At 28.6% G+C, this 18217-nt stretch overlaps 1 protein-coding gene across 4 annotated transcripts in view; it reads left to right on the forward strand.

Annotated features, from left to right (window-relative positions):
* yrt (erythrocyte membrane protein band 4.1-like yurt) overlaps nt 1–18217 on the forward strand; it is a 213570-nt gene that overhangs the window by 110597 nt on the left and 84756 nt on the right. For all 4 annotated transcript variants that reach the window (XM_075358187.1, XM_075358195.1, XM_075358204.1 and 1 more), the window contains exons 2-3: nt 2339–2443; nt 8018–8060. In XM_075358187.1, coding sequence (XP_075214302.1) covers nt 2339–2443; nt 8018–8060 — 148 coding nt within the window. The remainder of the gene's footprint in view (nt 1–2338; nt 2444–8017; nt 8061–18217) is intronic.

The raw sequence follows: 18217 nt of genomic DNA on the forward strand, positions 1-18217 counted from the left end.
TGTTTTTCAAGCTTTATCTAACCGTAATTTATTGAGTAAGTGCATTCATTGAACTATGGAAAATGTAAATGACTCCTTCAATAATGTAGTGTGGACAGTGCTTCCAAAACATGTATTAATAAAAAGAAAAACTCCTGAATTTGGCGGGTATGAGGCTGTGGCTACTGTCAACAAATGAAACATTAGTTGTTGTGATGTTATTCATAGACTTGGACTTCAACCTTGATATTACATGCTAAAGGACTCGAAAGAACTTGACACACAACAAATCCAATGAGCTGAAAAGTCAATTTCATATTACGAGAGATTAGCCACAAGAGAAAAGAAGATTGCCAAGAGAAAATTGGGAGGAGCAGGAAGAAGAATATGGAGCTGGCCTGTTTTGAGGTTGGATAAAGTTGTATTTTATTTTTGCAGTTTTGTGAGTTTTATGATTTTAGCACAACAGGAACATTTTCTCGGAAACCAAATGAGCAATCAAACCCAAATTTTCTGGTATGCCTTTAGATATCCATATACACATTTTAACTTCGAGATATTTGCTGAAAACAGTCTGTATGTTTTTATGTAGTTAAATTCACCGAGATTTGATACATGTAGCACTAGAATACAAAACCATTATTTATTTTTTAAATCAAAATTTTAAAAAATCTTCATGTTAAATATGTATCAAGGATAGAATAAACAGCACAAAAAATGTCATAATGTTCAGACTATAATACAAGCTGAGAAAATGTTCCTTATGTTAGTATAGGGAAGGTAGGTTGGAAACAGAACTCCTGACTCCCCTTAATTCAATTTAATTTTGTACAATATCTACCAGAATAACCCTAAATAACTTAAACCCTAAAATACCATTATAAATAACCCTAAAATACAATAATTGATTTTAGATTCAGAAATGTGATTTCTATTCTGACAAAAATTGTATTTCACATCAAAACAAAAATTCGTAAACTGTATGTACTGTATTTCTGGTGTGATGAATTCGAGATTTAATGAAGCAATATGGTTTCTATGGTTTGGAAAATCATGAAAGGGAACGTAAAGAACAATAGCAGTTTTCGCCGAGATGACTGAAAATGTTGATGCTGCTCTTTCATAACAATATCAAACAGTTTAAAATATGTAATCAATTTTAAAAATAATAATTTTTTACTGTCTCAGCTATTTTAGAGTAGAGGAATGGAAGTACACCTATCAGTAATTAAAAATTACCTCTCCTCCTATTATCTGTATTCTCAGTGTTTTATGTCTGAGTCCAAAAATACTAAAATCTTAATTAGAATAATAATGATTTTTTTATTTATAGTTACATCAACAATTAAAGTCTTTAGCAACTTAATAATTAGAAAATTCCATAAGTATGCAAATGTGTAAATTAATGTTTGAGTATTCAGATACAACTTAATACAATCATAAAATTATATTTGTAAAATACTGTCTGATTTGTTCAATAAAATTAAAAAAAAGGTGAGGATGGTTGTTTTTTGAAGAATGAATTTGATGAAAATGTTTTCTCCCTTGTTTTTAATTTATAAAAAAAAATATTTGTGCATGTACTTTAGGAAATAGCATTAAAAATAATACAGTTTGTAAAATTGTAACTATTACAACTTTTTCAAAAATAATTATTTCTAAAAAACCTCATACAACTGTAAAAATTGAAGTTTTATGTATTTTTTTTTTCATTCATTCAGTGAAGCATTTTTAGTGTTGGAGTAGCCCCTATTTATTTACACAGGATAGAAGTACAGAATTTTCATAACCTATAAGGAACACTTTTACAATTTTTCTAAGATTTATGATTTCTAGCTATCAGTTTGAACTTTTTATTTTTCTAAATGAGTATTTGTAAGTTAGAATTAGTTTTCTTATTCTTTATCATTGGAGTAAAGATAATAAAATTTGTATGACTTACACTGCTTAAACTAATCAGTATAGAATATATTTATCTTCAACTAAGAAAATAAGTAAATGCATTAATTAGAAAGGTTTAGTGAAGGATAAGGATAAGCATTATTCACATTTTTGTAATTTGTAGAAGGCATACATTTTAATTTGAATGCAAATGCAGTTACAATCACAAGTTTAAATTCAGTAAATTTTGCCAGATTTGCTCAACAGTAAAGTAAAATATGCAACTTTATGTATGGATAATGTACTTTATCAAATCTATTACAAATTTCTTGCTGATGCTTTAAAAATAAGATCTTATAAACAAGATATTAAAGTAAACTTAAATCTAAAACATTACCCTTCAAATACAACTTTCTGCAGTGATGCAATTATCATTTTCATTTTATTATAAATTAATAATTATTCAATTTTTTCACAGAAAAAGGCAGTTGGAAGTGATCTTTATGAACAAGTATTTTATTCGCTTGATCTCATCGAGAAAGATTATTTTGGATTACAGTTTACCGATGCAAACAATGTACAGGTAAAAATAATTTTTTTTTACTATTTATATTATTTATTTTAAATCAATGAAGTGTATCCTTCTGCAGTAATAGATATAACATTTAATGTGATTAAATTTTAAGTGTTAAGTTCATTTTTAATAAATAAATACAGATAAATTTGATTTTGAATTGACTGTCGTAATCCAAAATATAAAAAAATATAAAATTTGAAAAAATATTAAATACTCTTAGATTTGTTACAACCCCTATAAACAGACCTTAGAAAATTATTAGTAACATTACATCATTGAAGAATATTATGCAGAAAAACACACAAAAGCTTTTGTTGGCATTTTTTTAATGATATCATTAAGTAGATAAATAACACTGGTAAACATAATTTTTGTTTGCTAACATGCGATACATGATATTAATCTGTTTTTGATGCTGAAAACGAACATGAACTCAGAATCATTCTATCACTCACCATTTTTTAAAAAAATTTTAAAGTTTAATTAAAAGATATTTTTCATTTTTTAGTGTATAGTTAGCATTTTAAGCTCCTACATTGTATTTTTTTAGCTCATTTCTTATTGTTTAACTTTGCTAACATAATTTGTAAGCTATAAATAAACAATGCTAGACAAAGAATTAAATCATATCATAGTCACATATTGTGACATCATATTTAATACTGAAGAGTGAGCCTTCATGGACAAGATTAATCATGTCTGTGCAGGTCAAAACATGTAGCTGAAAACACAGCTGTGTTGTTTGTATGAATTACTGGATTTAGGAATGAATTAATTTTGTTCAGTCTTACTGCTGTCTTAAATTTTTTAACAGTGCAGTATCATAATGACTCAAAATTGTATAAATGATGTGGATGCCTTTTTTTAATTGTAGTGAGTTTACCGTAAAATCAAATAGAAAAAACATTACACCTTTAATTAAAAAAGCATATCATTTGTATTTTCAAGTAGAATTGGTGATCAGGATAAGACATGGCTCTTCATATAGTATGCACTAATTTTTCTGTATATTTAAGAGGATGGCTGAAAGGTACCCAGAAGGCTTTGCCATTTGGTGTACCTACGGTTTGGCGTGTACGAAAGTATCATGTAATCGTTTGTTACTTTTGTTTAACAACTGTGTCTGGAATTTGTAAAAAATATAAACATACTGTAAAATTACAGTATGTAATTAGAAGGATAAAATATTCTTCATTGCAATCTGTACCTGTCAGTGAAATTATTCCAGTTCCTAAGCCACCTGTGAATGTGTTTCAAAAACAGCGATAAAGAATCAGGCAGTACTGAAGAAGACAACAATGACTTTGATTTTGAATTATCTTCCAATAAGCCACATCTTATATCACAAGGTGAATTAAATGACTTGGTTAGGGATTTAAATTTATCAAAAAATTAAGCTCAACTGTTAGAATCAAGACTGCAGAGTTGGAATTTACTTCAAAAAAAAAAAAAAATTTCAGGCTTTCGAAGCCAACAAAAAGAACTTTCTCAGTACTTTATTGATGAAAATAATTTGGTTTAATGCACAAATATTGATGAACTTATGTTGCATTTAGGACAAGTTCATAAACCTGAGGACTGGTGCCTTTTCATAGATTTGTGCTAGTTTAAAAATGGTTCTACTACACAGTGGAAACAAATATCTTTTGATACCAATCGTTTATGGTATTAATTTGAAAGAGGCATAGGTGATGAAAGACGATCTTGAAAAAATAAATTATAAAAAACATAACTGGAACATATGTGGTGATTTGAAAGCTATAGCTATTTTGTTAGGCATGCAGTTAGGCTATACTAAGTACATGTGTTTTTTTGCGAATGGGACAGCCGAGCTAGGGATAAACATTATGTTACCAAAAAGTGGAAGAAACAAGACAGCTTAACTCCAAATGGGAAAAATATTATTCATGAGCCCCTTAGTTGAACCCAAAAAATAATTTTACCCCCTCCCTCCTAATATCAAGCTAGGACTAATGAAAAATTTTGTAAAAGCAATGAAGAAAGATAGTCCTGGATTTTTGCACATCAGGCAGAAATGTCCAAATGTAGTGAAGAAAAAATTAAAGAAGGAATATTTGTTGGTCCTGATATCAGAGATTTGGTCAAAGATGAAGTATTTAACTCAATGTTAAATAATGTAGATAGTGCAGCTTGGGCTTCATTTAAAGATGTATGCAAAACGTTCTTGGCAAACAAAAATCCGACAATTACCACGATATTGATAATCAACTTCTTACTTCATACAGAGCTATGGGATGTAATATGTGTCAGAAAATACATTTCCTCCACTTGCATCTGGTTTTTTCCTGGAACACGGTGAATGTTTCCACCAAGACATTTTGGTGATGGAAAGGCCCGCTATAAAGGGAAATGGAATACTAACATGCTAGCCAATTACTGTTGGACATTAATTCAGGATGTGCCTGAGGCTATTTATAAAAGAAAATCATCAGTGAAATCATTCTAACACAGATATGGCCATGCAAAATTATAAATTTTACAGATTTTAATTATATTTTCCCTTAATTTTTTTTGAAGTGTAATTTATTTAAAACTAAGGGTCATAGAAAAATTTTATTTACAGATGTGTAATGTACTTAAAAAAGCAATTCAAGAAATGGTATCACACTAGAGAAACATTAAATAAATTTTTTTTGTCTATCAGTGTAATCACTTGATGTGTTTGCTCACCGATCTGGTACTCAGTAGCTACTCTAATCTATAATGATTTATATTTTATAACTTTTCTGGGTGTAAACAAGATTTCTAAATTGATATCAGAGAATTAATTGAAACGGTATGTATATAGGTTCAGCAACTAAGATGACCTTAAGTTTATATTGCTCTTGCAAAATAATTACTGTTTAACAATATTTTAAAAATATAGAGAATAATTTATAGGGTGTTAGAAAGGTCTGGTAATAGTCTAGTAAATATAAATATGAGTGTCACTGGAATATATAAACAGATTACTAATGTGTATGTACATTAAGTACTGTAACCATATCACTTGAAGAATCCTGAGTTGCATGTTACTCCTGAAAAAGGTACCGTTTTCAAGAATAATAAGCACTCTTCAAGAAGTTTTACTAGGAAAAATAAACATTTAAGTATTTAGTTGCCTGTATTGCACTGAATACATGGTTACACACCAGCTTACAAAGTCCACTGAAACAAGAGTGATATTCGCCACTACAAGTGGGATCCTTTCATTTCCACTGCTGGTTGTGGCTGTATAGTATACATCCATTATTCTCAGACAGCAATACTAACAACTGATAGTTCAAGTGGTTAACATAGATTACAGCCATAAAAAAAATTTGGACATTAATATAAGCAACTAATTAATATACTCCTTTCTGTTGTTAAACAATGAATTATATAACTGCTTCTACTGAATAGAAGCTATAAAAATACTTCCTTATGATTAATATGAAGTTTCTGTCTTCTTGGTTCTGTTTTCTTGAAGATAAATTTAATTTTTTTTCAATGGTGTAATTCTCTTGTGATAGGTTATTTCATGTAAAAAGATTTGAAGAAAAATAAAGGTGAAAACTATTTATCAATAATGTGCTTGATTTTCATGATATTAGCTATGTAAAGTACACATTTGCAAAAATTATGCAGGAAATGAATTTTGAGGAAGAGATGTACTAAATTCAATTAGTGATTTTTCATTATGTCTTAATTGGCAAGCTCCATTCAATAAACTGATTTTAAAAATTATTTTTGCAGTTTTGAACTACACAAACATTATGAATTTATTATTTCTTTTATAGTTTACAAAATTACATATAATTGTTCAACAGTATTACAGAATTAGATTAATTTCAATATTTAAGGATAATAAAATGTTTTTCTCCTTTAATTCAATCAATTAACAAATTTAATAGGCTCATTAACCCAGCTATAATAAACATTTAAAAACCTTCTCCTCTTTGGTTTGACAGCTTATCTGACGTAATAGCTCTCAGATTAACATGATTTGTTAATTTAGAGCTTGTTTTATCATGTTATGAACAGTTTCTTCGATTAAACATCTTGTTATTTCAGTAACAGTCTAGGTTTAGTTACATAAACTCTGTCTTTCAGGTTCCCAAAAGAAAATAATAGCTTTCAAGTGTCAATTTCCTGAATTGTTGTTAGAATCCTGTTTACTTACCTGCCTTGATTAGAAATTCGTACTAAATTACCATATAAAATTGAAGGCTTCGTTATTTGTCAGTTATTCTTCTCAAAGTTTTAATTTATTAATGAACAAACAATCTTGTATAAATTTATTTCTGATCAGTTACTTGTAGCTTTTTAAATCATCAGGAATTGTTACTGCTCTCCAGTGTTGACTGTTATGTTTGTTATCTTGGTCATTTATATGAAAGCGTACATCCAAAAATGATAGAATTTATTTTTTAAATTGGTAATCAATCACCATATTCATTTATCATTAGTTATTATTTTTATTTAAAGAAGTAATTTCTTAGAGAAAAATGATTTAGTTCACTGCTGTAAGTTTTTCAGTCTGTTACAAAATTCCACAATTTATAATCTTTGCACAGTTGATCGAATTTGAATGTACATGTAACAAAAATATTAAAAGTTTCAGACTATTAATTAATTTTTTATCATTTAAATTTGTAATTACACTACAAATTATTCATAATTTTTTATGCAGTTCTAAGTTACCTAACCACCACATTTTTTTTAATGTTTATATTGTTCAACTATAAAAGTAATTGTTAGAAGTAGTTTATTAAATGTAATGTAATTTGATTATCAAATGTTACAGATTCACTTTCAGTTTCATTCAGCATGTTTTCTCTTGGTTTCATTTCTTCCATGATTTTTGTTTTTCTTTCTTTTAAATAATTTTTAATAACTTAAAAATAGATCCTAGTTGCAATAGTTTTATAAATAATTATTTTGTCTTTGTATTAATTCATGTTTAATACATATCAAAACGTATCATAGAATTATTAAAAATATTGTTCTTCTGCCACTAAAGTTTAACCATTGAATAAATTTTAAATTAAAGTTTTCCAGATTTCTAAACTAAACTGACTTTTCAACTGACAACTTAAAGTCATAGAGGTCATTTAAATTTGAAGACAATGCCATGTCTTTGACAATTCCTCAAAGCAAATAATTGTAGGGCATCAAATCACATGAACATGGTTGCCATTCATTTATTACTTGATGTCCTATCCATTCAGGATAGGTTTAATTGAGGTAGTCTCAGACTTGAAGACCATTGTGAGGTGATGCCCATCTTGCTGCCAAGCAAAGGGGTGGCTTATGTCAAATACGCAAATCATGGTAGTTATCAAATCATTTAGGAACATCAACATTTTATGAAATTTAAAAATATGATCACCTGTTAAAATATAAAAGGAAGAAGTCATAAAACAAATCACTGTGTGGGAAAATTTGCAACAGTATCATGAAAAAATAAAAAGTGATGTTCTTATATTAATGTATGTTATAAAGGTAATTCTGTTATGAAAGAAACTGACAGTTATTTGTGATTATTTTTTTAAAGTTTTTCTCCATATAAGTTAAATTCTTCTTTTTTTTTTATTTCAGCATTGGTTGGACCCAACAAAAGCAATTAAAAAACAAGTAAAAAGTAAGTATTCATCCTCCTTTATTGTATAAGTTTATAGCCTTTAGTAATAATAATAATATTATATTTGCTTGTCTGTATGTAATTATAAAAATAAACATATCTTGTGTTGAAGTTACTGCATTAAGTGTGTGTGTTTATATATATAAATAAGAGCTTTAAATAAATTTGTTATTAATGTTTGGATAATTATCAATTTAAAAAAATTTACTGTTACTTTTGGAATTAATTTTTATGAAGTTTATTTTCTGTTTAAATTAGCATAGAAAACATTTATTTAAAAAAGTATGTACTTGTAACAATCCTCTGATTTTTTTTAGAACTTCATTATTATGTTATTATATGATTTCATTATGTATTAGTGGTCGTATTGTTATTTGTTATACTTATTTTTTACATGTATGCTACTTTTTTTAAATATTAAAAGTATTTTTTTTCTTTCTTAGAGGGGTTATATTCAGAACTTCAAATACAATTTGTAATAAATGAATTTGTATACAATACACATTAATGTGTTACATAATATCATCAAAGCAACTAGTCTTAGGAATAAATTTTGGTTTTGCATCCCACCTCAAATTGGTCATTGTCCACCTCTCAACATTTTAAATTAGTTGTGTAAGAATGTATATAGCTGTTGCTTTTTTCAAGATATCAATATTAGTGGATAATGTGTTTATCAGTGCAATTACACTGATAAACACAATTTTTGTTTCCCAACATGTGATACATGATTTTAATCTGCTTTTGATGCTGAAAACAAATATGAACCCAGAATCGTTCTATCACCCACCATTTCAGAAAATTTTTTTAATTTTAATTAAAGGATCTTTTCATTTTTCAATGAATAGTTAGCATTTTAAGCTCCTACATTGTATTTTGTTAGCTCATTTTTCATTCTTTAATTTTGTTAACATAGTATGTAAGCTATAAAAAATACAATACAAAGAATTATATCATTGTCACGTATTATGGCATCATATCTAACACTGAAGAGTGAGTCTTCATAGACAAAATCATGTCTGTGAAGGTCAAAACATGTAGCTGAAAGCATAAATGTGGTGTTTGTATTAAGTACTGGATTTAGGAATGAATTAATTTTGTTCAGTTTTATTGCTGTCTTAAGTTTGTTAACAGTGCAGTGTCATAATGCCTCAAAATTGTGTAAATGATATGGATGCCTTTTGTTAGAATATGGTGATTTTACCATAAAATGGAATAGAAAAAACATTACACCTTTAATTAAAAAAGCATATCATTGGTACTTTAACTGTAAAATTGGTGATTAGTATAAGACATGGGCTTCTCATACAGTATGCACTAATTTTTCTGTATATTTAAGAGAATGGCTGAAAGGTACGTGGAAGACTTTGTCATTTGGTGTACCTATGGTTTAGCATGAACCAAAGGATCATGTAACTGATTGTTACTTTCGTTTAACAAGTGTGTCTGCAATTTGTAAAAATATAAACATACTGTAAAATATCCTTCATTGCAATCTGCAATCAGGCTTGTATACGTCACAGTGAAATTATTCCACTTCCTAAGCCACCTGTGAATGTATGTTTTGAAAACAGCGTTGAAGAATCAGGCAGTACTGAAGAAAACAACAATGATTTTGATTTTGAACTATCTTCCAGTAAGCCGCCACATCTTATATCACAAGGTGAATTAAATGACTTGGTTAGGGATTTAAATTTATCAAAAAATCAAGCTCTGCTGTTAGATCAAGACTGCAAGGTTGGAATTTACTTCAAAAAAATAAAATAACTTCGGGGTTTCGAAGCCAACAAAAAGAACTTTCTCAGTACTTTATTGATGAAAATAATTTGGTTTAATGCACAAATATTGATGAACTTATGTTGCATTTAGGACAAGTTCGTAAACCTGAGGACTGGTGCCTTTTCATAGATTTGTGCTAGTATAGTTTAAAAGTGGTTCTACTACACAACAGAAAAAAATATCCTTTGATGCCAATCGTTTATGGTATTATTTTGAAAGAGGCATAGGATGTGATGAAAGACGCCATTGAAAAAATAAATTATAAAAAACATAACTGGAACATATGGTGATTTGAAAGTTGTAGCTATTTTGTTAGGCATGCAGTTAGGCCATACTAAGTACATCTGTTTTCTTTGCGAATGGGAGAGCCGAGCTAGGGATTAACATTATGTTACCAAAGAGTGGAAGAAACAAGACAACTTAACTCCAAATGGGAGAAATATTCATGAGTCCTTAGTTGAACCCAAAAAAATATTTTTTCCCCCTCTACATATCAAACTAGAATTAATAAAAAATTTTGTAAAAGCAGCGAAGAAGGATAGTCCCGGATTTCTGTACAACAGGCAGAAATTTCTGAATGCAAGTGAAAGAAAAATTAAAGAAGGAATATTTGTTGGTCCTCAAATAAGAAAGTTGGTCAAAAATGATTATTTAACTCAATGTTAAATAATGTAGAAAGTGCAGCTTGGGGTTCATTTACAGAGGTTTGCCCAAATTTTCTCGGCAAACATAAATCCGACAATTAGCACAATATTTTTAATCAACTTCTTACTTCATACAGAGCTATGGATTGTAATAAGTCTTTGAAAATACATTTCCTCCTCTCACATCTGGATTTTTTCTCGGACAACCTCGGAGACATAAGTGATGAACACAGTGAACGTTTCCACCAAGACATTTCAGTGATTGAAAGCCTCTATAAAGGGAAATGGAATACTAACATGCTAGTCGATGTAATGCTGGATGTTAATTCAGGATGTGCCTGAGGCTATTTATAAAAGAAAATCATCAGCAAAATCATTCTAATACAGGTATGGCCAAGCAAAATTATAAATTTTACACATTTTAACTATATTTTCCCGTAATTTATTTTGTAGTGACATTTATTTAAAACTAAGGGTGATAGAAAAATTGTATTTACAGATCTGTAATTTGCGCAAAAAAGTAATTCAAGAAATGGTATCACACTTAGAAAAGCGTTAAACAATTTTTTTTTTTTTGTGTATCAGTGTTATGATTACAACATATGTAACATGTGTAACCCCAAATAAACAAAAATGGCTAGACTGATCATAAACAAACAAAATGTAATGTGATACTAGTCATGAAGCCGCTAAAATCAAATCCTGCCATTAGAAATTATATGGTTTCTTTCTTTTTTTTTTTTTGCATAACAGATTTTTTATTTGTGCTGTCTGTTGGAATATTGATATAATTTACTGAAATTTATAACAGATGGGATTATTTCTGAGGGCAACTTATTTTTTTGTTGTATTACAGTTAATATTTTATGAGTTATAATAAATTTTGAAAGTAAATGTGCACTGTCACCAGAATGATTTTTTCATTATGGAAGTGTTTTTAATTTTTTAATTTCTCCTTTTTTTTGCCATTGTATTCTTTCAGTATTTATTCTAACCTTAATTTAAAGCTATTAATGAAATATTGCGTATGATTTTAGTTAATGTGAAGACAAAAATTCTTATTGATATTTCAACTTCTTATTGATATAAGTTCCTGTTTTAGCAAAGCTCCACCAACCCAACCTCTTCCCTTAATAAGTTCCTTATTAAAGGAGCTGGGGAACCAACCCAGCTCCCTTAATACTTGGTGTTAGTATTGTATGTCCATAACCTGTTATGTAGCATTCATTCTATAATTAAGTAGTTGTACAGTAGTTCTGCTCCAGTTCTGTTTTTTGACTAGACTGGAACTTTCTAGATTTTTATTTTTGTGGTTTAGATCCTAATTTGAATTCACATCTAAGGATAATTTTTTCTGTAAATTCAGTAATTGATTTTTTTTTTATTCTGCTGTAACAAAGCGTGGTGGTATGGTAGCATCTCGGCCTTTCATCCTGGGGGTCCTAGGTTTAATTTCCCAGTCAGGCATGACATTTTTCGTACACTACAAAATTCCATTTCCATATTCACACATACAAGCTTCTCTGTAAGTTTCTGTGTTGAATTAACCTATCAAGCAAAAAAAAAGCCTGAAGGAGTACTATATTTCTCCCTCTGTGTACGTGCTGTACACATCTTCTTTGTCATCTTCTGAACTACTAAATGTATTTCAATGGTTACGTTACTTCCCATCTCAAGAGTTTGTTGAATTATTTAAAAGAACATAAATATTATTAATAATTCAAAATTTCTTACATTAGAAGAAACCTACTGTGATAATTAGTGCTAATGAATGTTTTTTTAGGTATTTATTTAAGCATTTTATCAAGGTCTGTTGCAGCCATTTATCCAAGATTTATGATTTCTAAATAAAATGTAAACCTGATTTCAAAAAGCTGTAAAAATCTAAAAATAAAATAATTTTTAAATTCTTCTTTAATATTAAACTTTTAGGTTGTTGTCAAATTAAAAACAAAAAACCACCATAAATTTAGTAATCCTAATTTGATGCCGTCTTCAGATGAAAATTTAATTAGATTTTTTATTTTTTTATTTTTTGGTTCATTTTTAAGTTTAGATAAAAAAATGTATTTATTAAAATTGGATCAGCGTATAAAAATACTACCCATATGATAAAAGTCACTCTCAAGAAATGTCATGATAAAAACGATTAATAAAATTAATTTAGAGAAGTAACTTAAAAAAGTGTTACTGAACATGAGTTTAAAAAATATGGTAGGATTTTTTTTTTATACTCAGGTTTCCAATACTAATTTTCTTGGATTTCACTTGAAAATACTTTGAATATTAGAATGATGCCGTAATGCTGTAGTAATAATACAATACTAAACAGTTATGGCAATATATATATATATATATATATCTTTTTTTTTTTAAATCATCTAATAGATAGTTTAATTTTTCATTTTAAAAAAATGTTATTTAGAAGCGCCTGAAATAGCTTAAAATTGGACAGTCTGTCATAAAGTTGTTTGAGTTTAAATTATTGTATCAATTAATAGAACTATTCTATGAAATTTAGTATGACTAAGAAGCCTAAAATAAAAACTGAATGGTTAATAACTAAAAGGCTCAGCAATGATGAGTGAACGAAGCAAAAATTATTCTGAAAAGAAACTTAAACATGGAGTAAATTCCAGAAACACACATTCATTGATAATATTAAAAAATGAGTAAAGAAACAATCAGTAGTAAAATGTTTCAGTATAAAGACTATATAATTGCTTGTCCTCTATAAAGTAGTAGTAATATTTCCAGTAGATAGGTAAATGTTTAAATTTGGTACTTCTTTTTGTAGAGTACTACTACACATACATTTTTGTAGATTATTACTGAGATACATGCCTAGACATGCTCTTTCTTTATTTTATACTGCTTTCAGTTTCTGAGATTTGTTGTTGTGGGTGCTGTTTATGTTCTTACACTGGACAGTTGCTTAACTTTTTAACTTTCAGATCAGAAATCATATAGGTTTACCAATGTTTAATCAAAACACTGAAACTGCTGCTACACTGTTTTTGACTGCTGTCAATGAGTGCTGTGATTTTAGAAGAAAGAATAAATAGAAAATTTATCAGTTTAGGTATTAGATTAAACAAAGGTTTCTTTTATTCAGCTTGTGTGTAATATTGAAATCCTTTTTAATTACATATAACTGTCAAATAATCTATATAATTACACATAATGTTTAATACAAGACTTTTCAGAAAGTAACTTCCAATTCGTTATTAAAGAAATACCCAATTGCTAAAAAAAGAATTTATTTTATATATCTTTTAGCTACTTTTCTGCATAATTGCTGTACAAATTAAGGCACTTGTCACATCTATAAACAAGTTTTTGAATATCTCATCATAAAACTCTGCCAACTGTGAATTAAGCCAGGTAGATAGTAACACCTTTTTTTCAACTCATAATTTTCAAAACGTGTCACTAACCATTCATTTTCAGGAAAAGATGATAATCAGCGAGAGCCAAATCAGGACTGTATGGAGGAGGTTAAACAACTCCCACTTGAAACTGTTGATTTGGCATTAAATGCAAACTGCAATATGCAGACAAGAGTTGTGAAGAAAAACAATGCCTGAACTCAGCATGTTGCATCGATTTCTTCAATGTTTTGCACTAAGTTTCAGCGTTATTTGTCATGGCTTTTTCCATAAGATCAACCATGATCACACCTTAGCGGTCCCAAAAAACCTATGTCTTCAGCTTTTTTGAAGAAAGTGTTTGACAGGTCTTTACATTTTTTCGAGAACTGGTTTGCCCCCACTACATTGATTGAGCCTTTGTTTCTATGTTAACAAATTTAACCCATGTCTCATTGGCTGTTATGATGTGGTTAAGGAATTTATCCTTGTTATAGTAACAATCAATGAAGGTTAGTGCTGACCCCATTCTCTTTTTTGTGTTCATCAGAAAGAAGCTTAGGCACCCAGTGAGTACCAAATTTGTGGAAGCATAATCTGTGCGAATATGATTTCATATATCACTGCACTTCATGATATGCGATAAAAAAAATTTGGATAATTTTGTTGTCGTGAGTCAATGATTTTTTCTAATTTTCATGTCGACACCTGCAACAAGTTCATCTGTGACAAGTGATGGTCAACCACTTCCTTCATTTTCGTGAATGTTGTTTGATCTTCTCAAAACATACGGCACCGTTGTTTTACCACACTGTCACTCATCATATTTCCTCTATATACTGCACAAAGTTCAGCTGACACATTTTTTGCATGAAGGAAGCAGATGACGGCATGCATTTCACAATCGGCAGGATTTTCTGTGACAGCAGCCATTTCGAACGAGAGTTTTACAAGAACAAAGAAGCCAGCGATATTACCAGTACCATTACTGGAATTGCACTGAACCAGGCTATTCAACTGTGCAAAGATAGAATCATTACCCCCACTCCTTCACACAATTCTGAAGAACAGAAGTTAATTTTCAAATAGCACTTGTAGTATTTTATACCTTGTAGTATTTTTTTATTGGGCAATAAAACTGCAAAGGATGGATGATTTATGGAAGATATTAAATCAGGCTAGTTCCAGAAGGAAGATCTTTATACAGAAAAGAAATTTACCTGTATCAAACAGATCTAGTAATAAAAATAGTAATAATAATATTAATAATAAAGAGTATTTGATATTAACTGATGTAATATAAATAAAATACTTTTGAATGCTCTTCTGTATTAAATTTAATTTATTATTATTGTTTTTTGCTCAACAACAATAATTTGTAAAAAAATTAATTAATTGTATTATAAGCATCACTGATTATCATTAGGAGTTTGTCAAGTAGTATATACATGATTTTTAAATAATACATAGTTTAAAAATGCATGCATATGATATGTTAAATATAATGCTGAGTGCAGTGATGATATATGAACCTGTGGAAAACCATAAGGCAATGAATATAGAGGCTTTTGAAATTGGTGTTATAGAAAATGTTGAAAATTAAGTGGGTTAATGAAGTTCAGAATGAAAGAATTTTATAGGAAATTACAGAAAAGGGAAGCATTTTTCAAATTTTCACTAGAAACATTAGGTTGTAAGGTAACATAATACGGCAGACATGCAGTAAACATAATTCACCAAGAGGAGGAAGTATTTTTGGTAATTCAGTAGTAGGACGAAATATAGAAGTAATCTTGTTGATGAAGACAAAGGTTAGAATGCATGAAGATGGTTGTAACAAATATTTTGAAAAAATTAAGAGACCGATCTACATGGAAAAGGGAATGAAGAAGTGCTTCAGATTAGTCCTCCTTCAACAAAAAAACCTCTTATGAGATTAGCTTTTCTTAATGTCAGTGCTTTCGTGCTGAACATGTTTAATGTGGTTCTATGTTAAACAATAAATACGGTTATTGTCTTTGTTCATTTAATTGTCATTTTGTATTATCACTTATAACACAGAAATTAAGTATGTTGTAGAAGTGAAAAGGCTCTATCCTCTATTTTTTGAATGAATAAATCTGGTAGAAGGTTATAATATATTGACTCATTTTCTTTGCTAGTAATTTTCGTTTTTAATCTTGCTCTCCCATTTTCATATTTGTGACTTATATTTATTTTTACATTCAAAAGATTTTATTTATTATTAAACTGGTTTTTATAGTGAGTTTTCTGACTGTATTTTTTCACACACGCTTAATATCATCATACAATAATTTTAAACAGTTGTAACTGCTGCAATCAGTGATAACTTTTTATTTGGATATTTCTTCAATCATTAGTAATATATCTGCAAAAAGAAAAACAAGTAAAACATATTTTCAATTAATATACGACTTGAAAGAAAAATTGTTTATTTTTTAAATAATTAAATTTAATGGTTCTGTTTTGTTTTATTTAGTAGCAGCAGCAGCAGCAGCGGCTGTATTTACGTCAGTTTGGTACACAAGTGTTCGTATTTTCCATGTGACTGATTCTGTCAAGGTAGATGGTTATTGATGCATGTCCTGCACTGTTAGGCTCCTTTTGCTGTAATACACTGATGTTTATGCTACTAATTATTTAGCTGCTACGGTTCATTTTCCAGTGGATTATTTTCTGCTTGTTTTATTTGATTCTTTTGTTTGTTTATTTGTGTATTCTCATAAAATATTTTTTCTTTCTGTTTTGTTTCAAGTTCAAGGTTTTTTTGTTTGCAAACAAAAAACCCTAATTTAAAAGCAAGATAATTTCTCGCTGTGTGTTGTTTACTTTTGGTAATTAAAATTAAATATCATAAATACTGATTATTTATAATTAAATTGTTTACTATTGTTCATTTTTTTCAGTGATACTGTTTTATAATTTCTGTTTCTGTTGTACATTTTTAAAAATCTACCTTTTCCAATGCTCTCATTGATGTAAATAGTATAACAGGTGATACTGTTGTAAACCTAGAGAAGTTTTGTGTTCTGTGTGGCATTGTTATTACCGTAATTTGTATCAAATTGTTCATATTTCTATTTGTATTATAAGAGAATTTTTGTTCTTTCTCAATCATCTTCAGTTTGATTGCATAGTGTGAAAATGGATTTTACATTTTGGTTACAGTAGTAATTACTATAATTTTCTTAATAGTTTATTGTGATTAATTTGAAAATTTGCACAAATTTTTTTACTGTGGTTTGTGTCATAGTTGTTTATGTTTAATGAACTAAAATATCTTTAGTAATTTATGTTGAATGCTTTATTAAAACTTTTACAAACAGCAATGTCATAGACCTCTTTTTGTAAATTGTAACTACAGAAACATTGTGCTTCAGTGAGATATACTCAGAGACTAAGACTAAGAATCCGCACAGAAAATTTGGTACTGAAGAAAGCTTATAAAATTACTTTTTTACTTCTGTAATTTGTAGTAATGATAATGTTTCAATTTTTGTGGCTTCTATCTGCGTTGTAATTTGCCAGATTGTACACTTATAAAAAGGTATTACAGACTAGATCCATTGTATAAATAATGACAAGATTTCTTGGGTGTTAATTGAATATATTCAATCATAACACGAAATTGGCACAAAATTGTGAAGCATTGGGGGACTGTAAAGTAAGGACATGCCAGAAGGCAATAAAATTGATTGATAATTGAATAATTTTCAACATTGAAATTCATCCATAAGTAAGAAAATAATATTTTTAAATCCAATTTTGGGAAATTTTTAGCTTTTAAAAATGTTGTTTATTAATTAATATTTATACTCGCACCATAAAAAGTATGAATTTATGCTTTGAATGATGCAAAAACTTAGAAAATATTGATGCATGTTTTTGAAACCTTACCCTTGGCTTTCATTGTACAGGTTTTTTCCATATTGTGATTTGTGTGGTTTGCTGATTAGTCTGTTTCTTGTTGCTGATTTTTTGCAAATTGCAATTTCCTATTTTAATTTTGCAATAAAAAATCAACTATCTTAGCATCTGATCAGACATAAAAATTAACAGTTTTTTATGAAAAAATTAATTACACTAACTTCCGTAAGTTGGTTTGTTCAAATATTTATTGTTAATATATTTTGGTGAACATTATCCTGAATTTTTATTTTTGTAAATGATTGTTACAGAATTTCAGGAAATATTTAAAAATATTATTTTATGAAGAATTATGATTTACTTAATCCTTAAACCTTGAAATTTAATTTTTGATTATCTGTTTATAAGATAAGTAATGCCAGACTGCTACTGCTTGTAGTGTATATTTGTTCATTTTTTAGTCTCGAATTAATGGTAG

This window comes from Lycorma delicatula, chromosome 1, assembly GCF_047948215.1.
Source record: "Lycorma delicatula isolate Av1 chromosome 1, ASM4794821v1, whole genome shotgun sequence".
In the NCBI taxonomy this organism is placed as follows: Eukaryota; Metazoa; Arthropoda; class Insecta; order Hemiptera; family Fulgoridae; genus Lycorma; species Lycorma delicatula.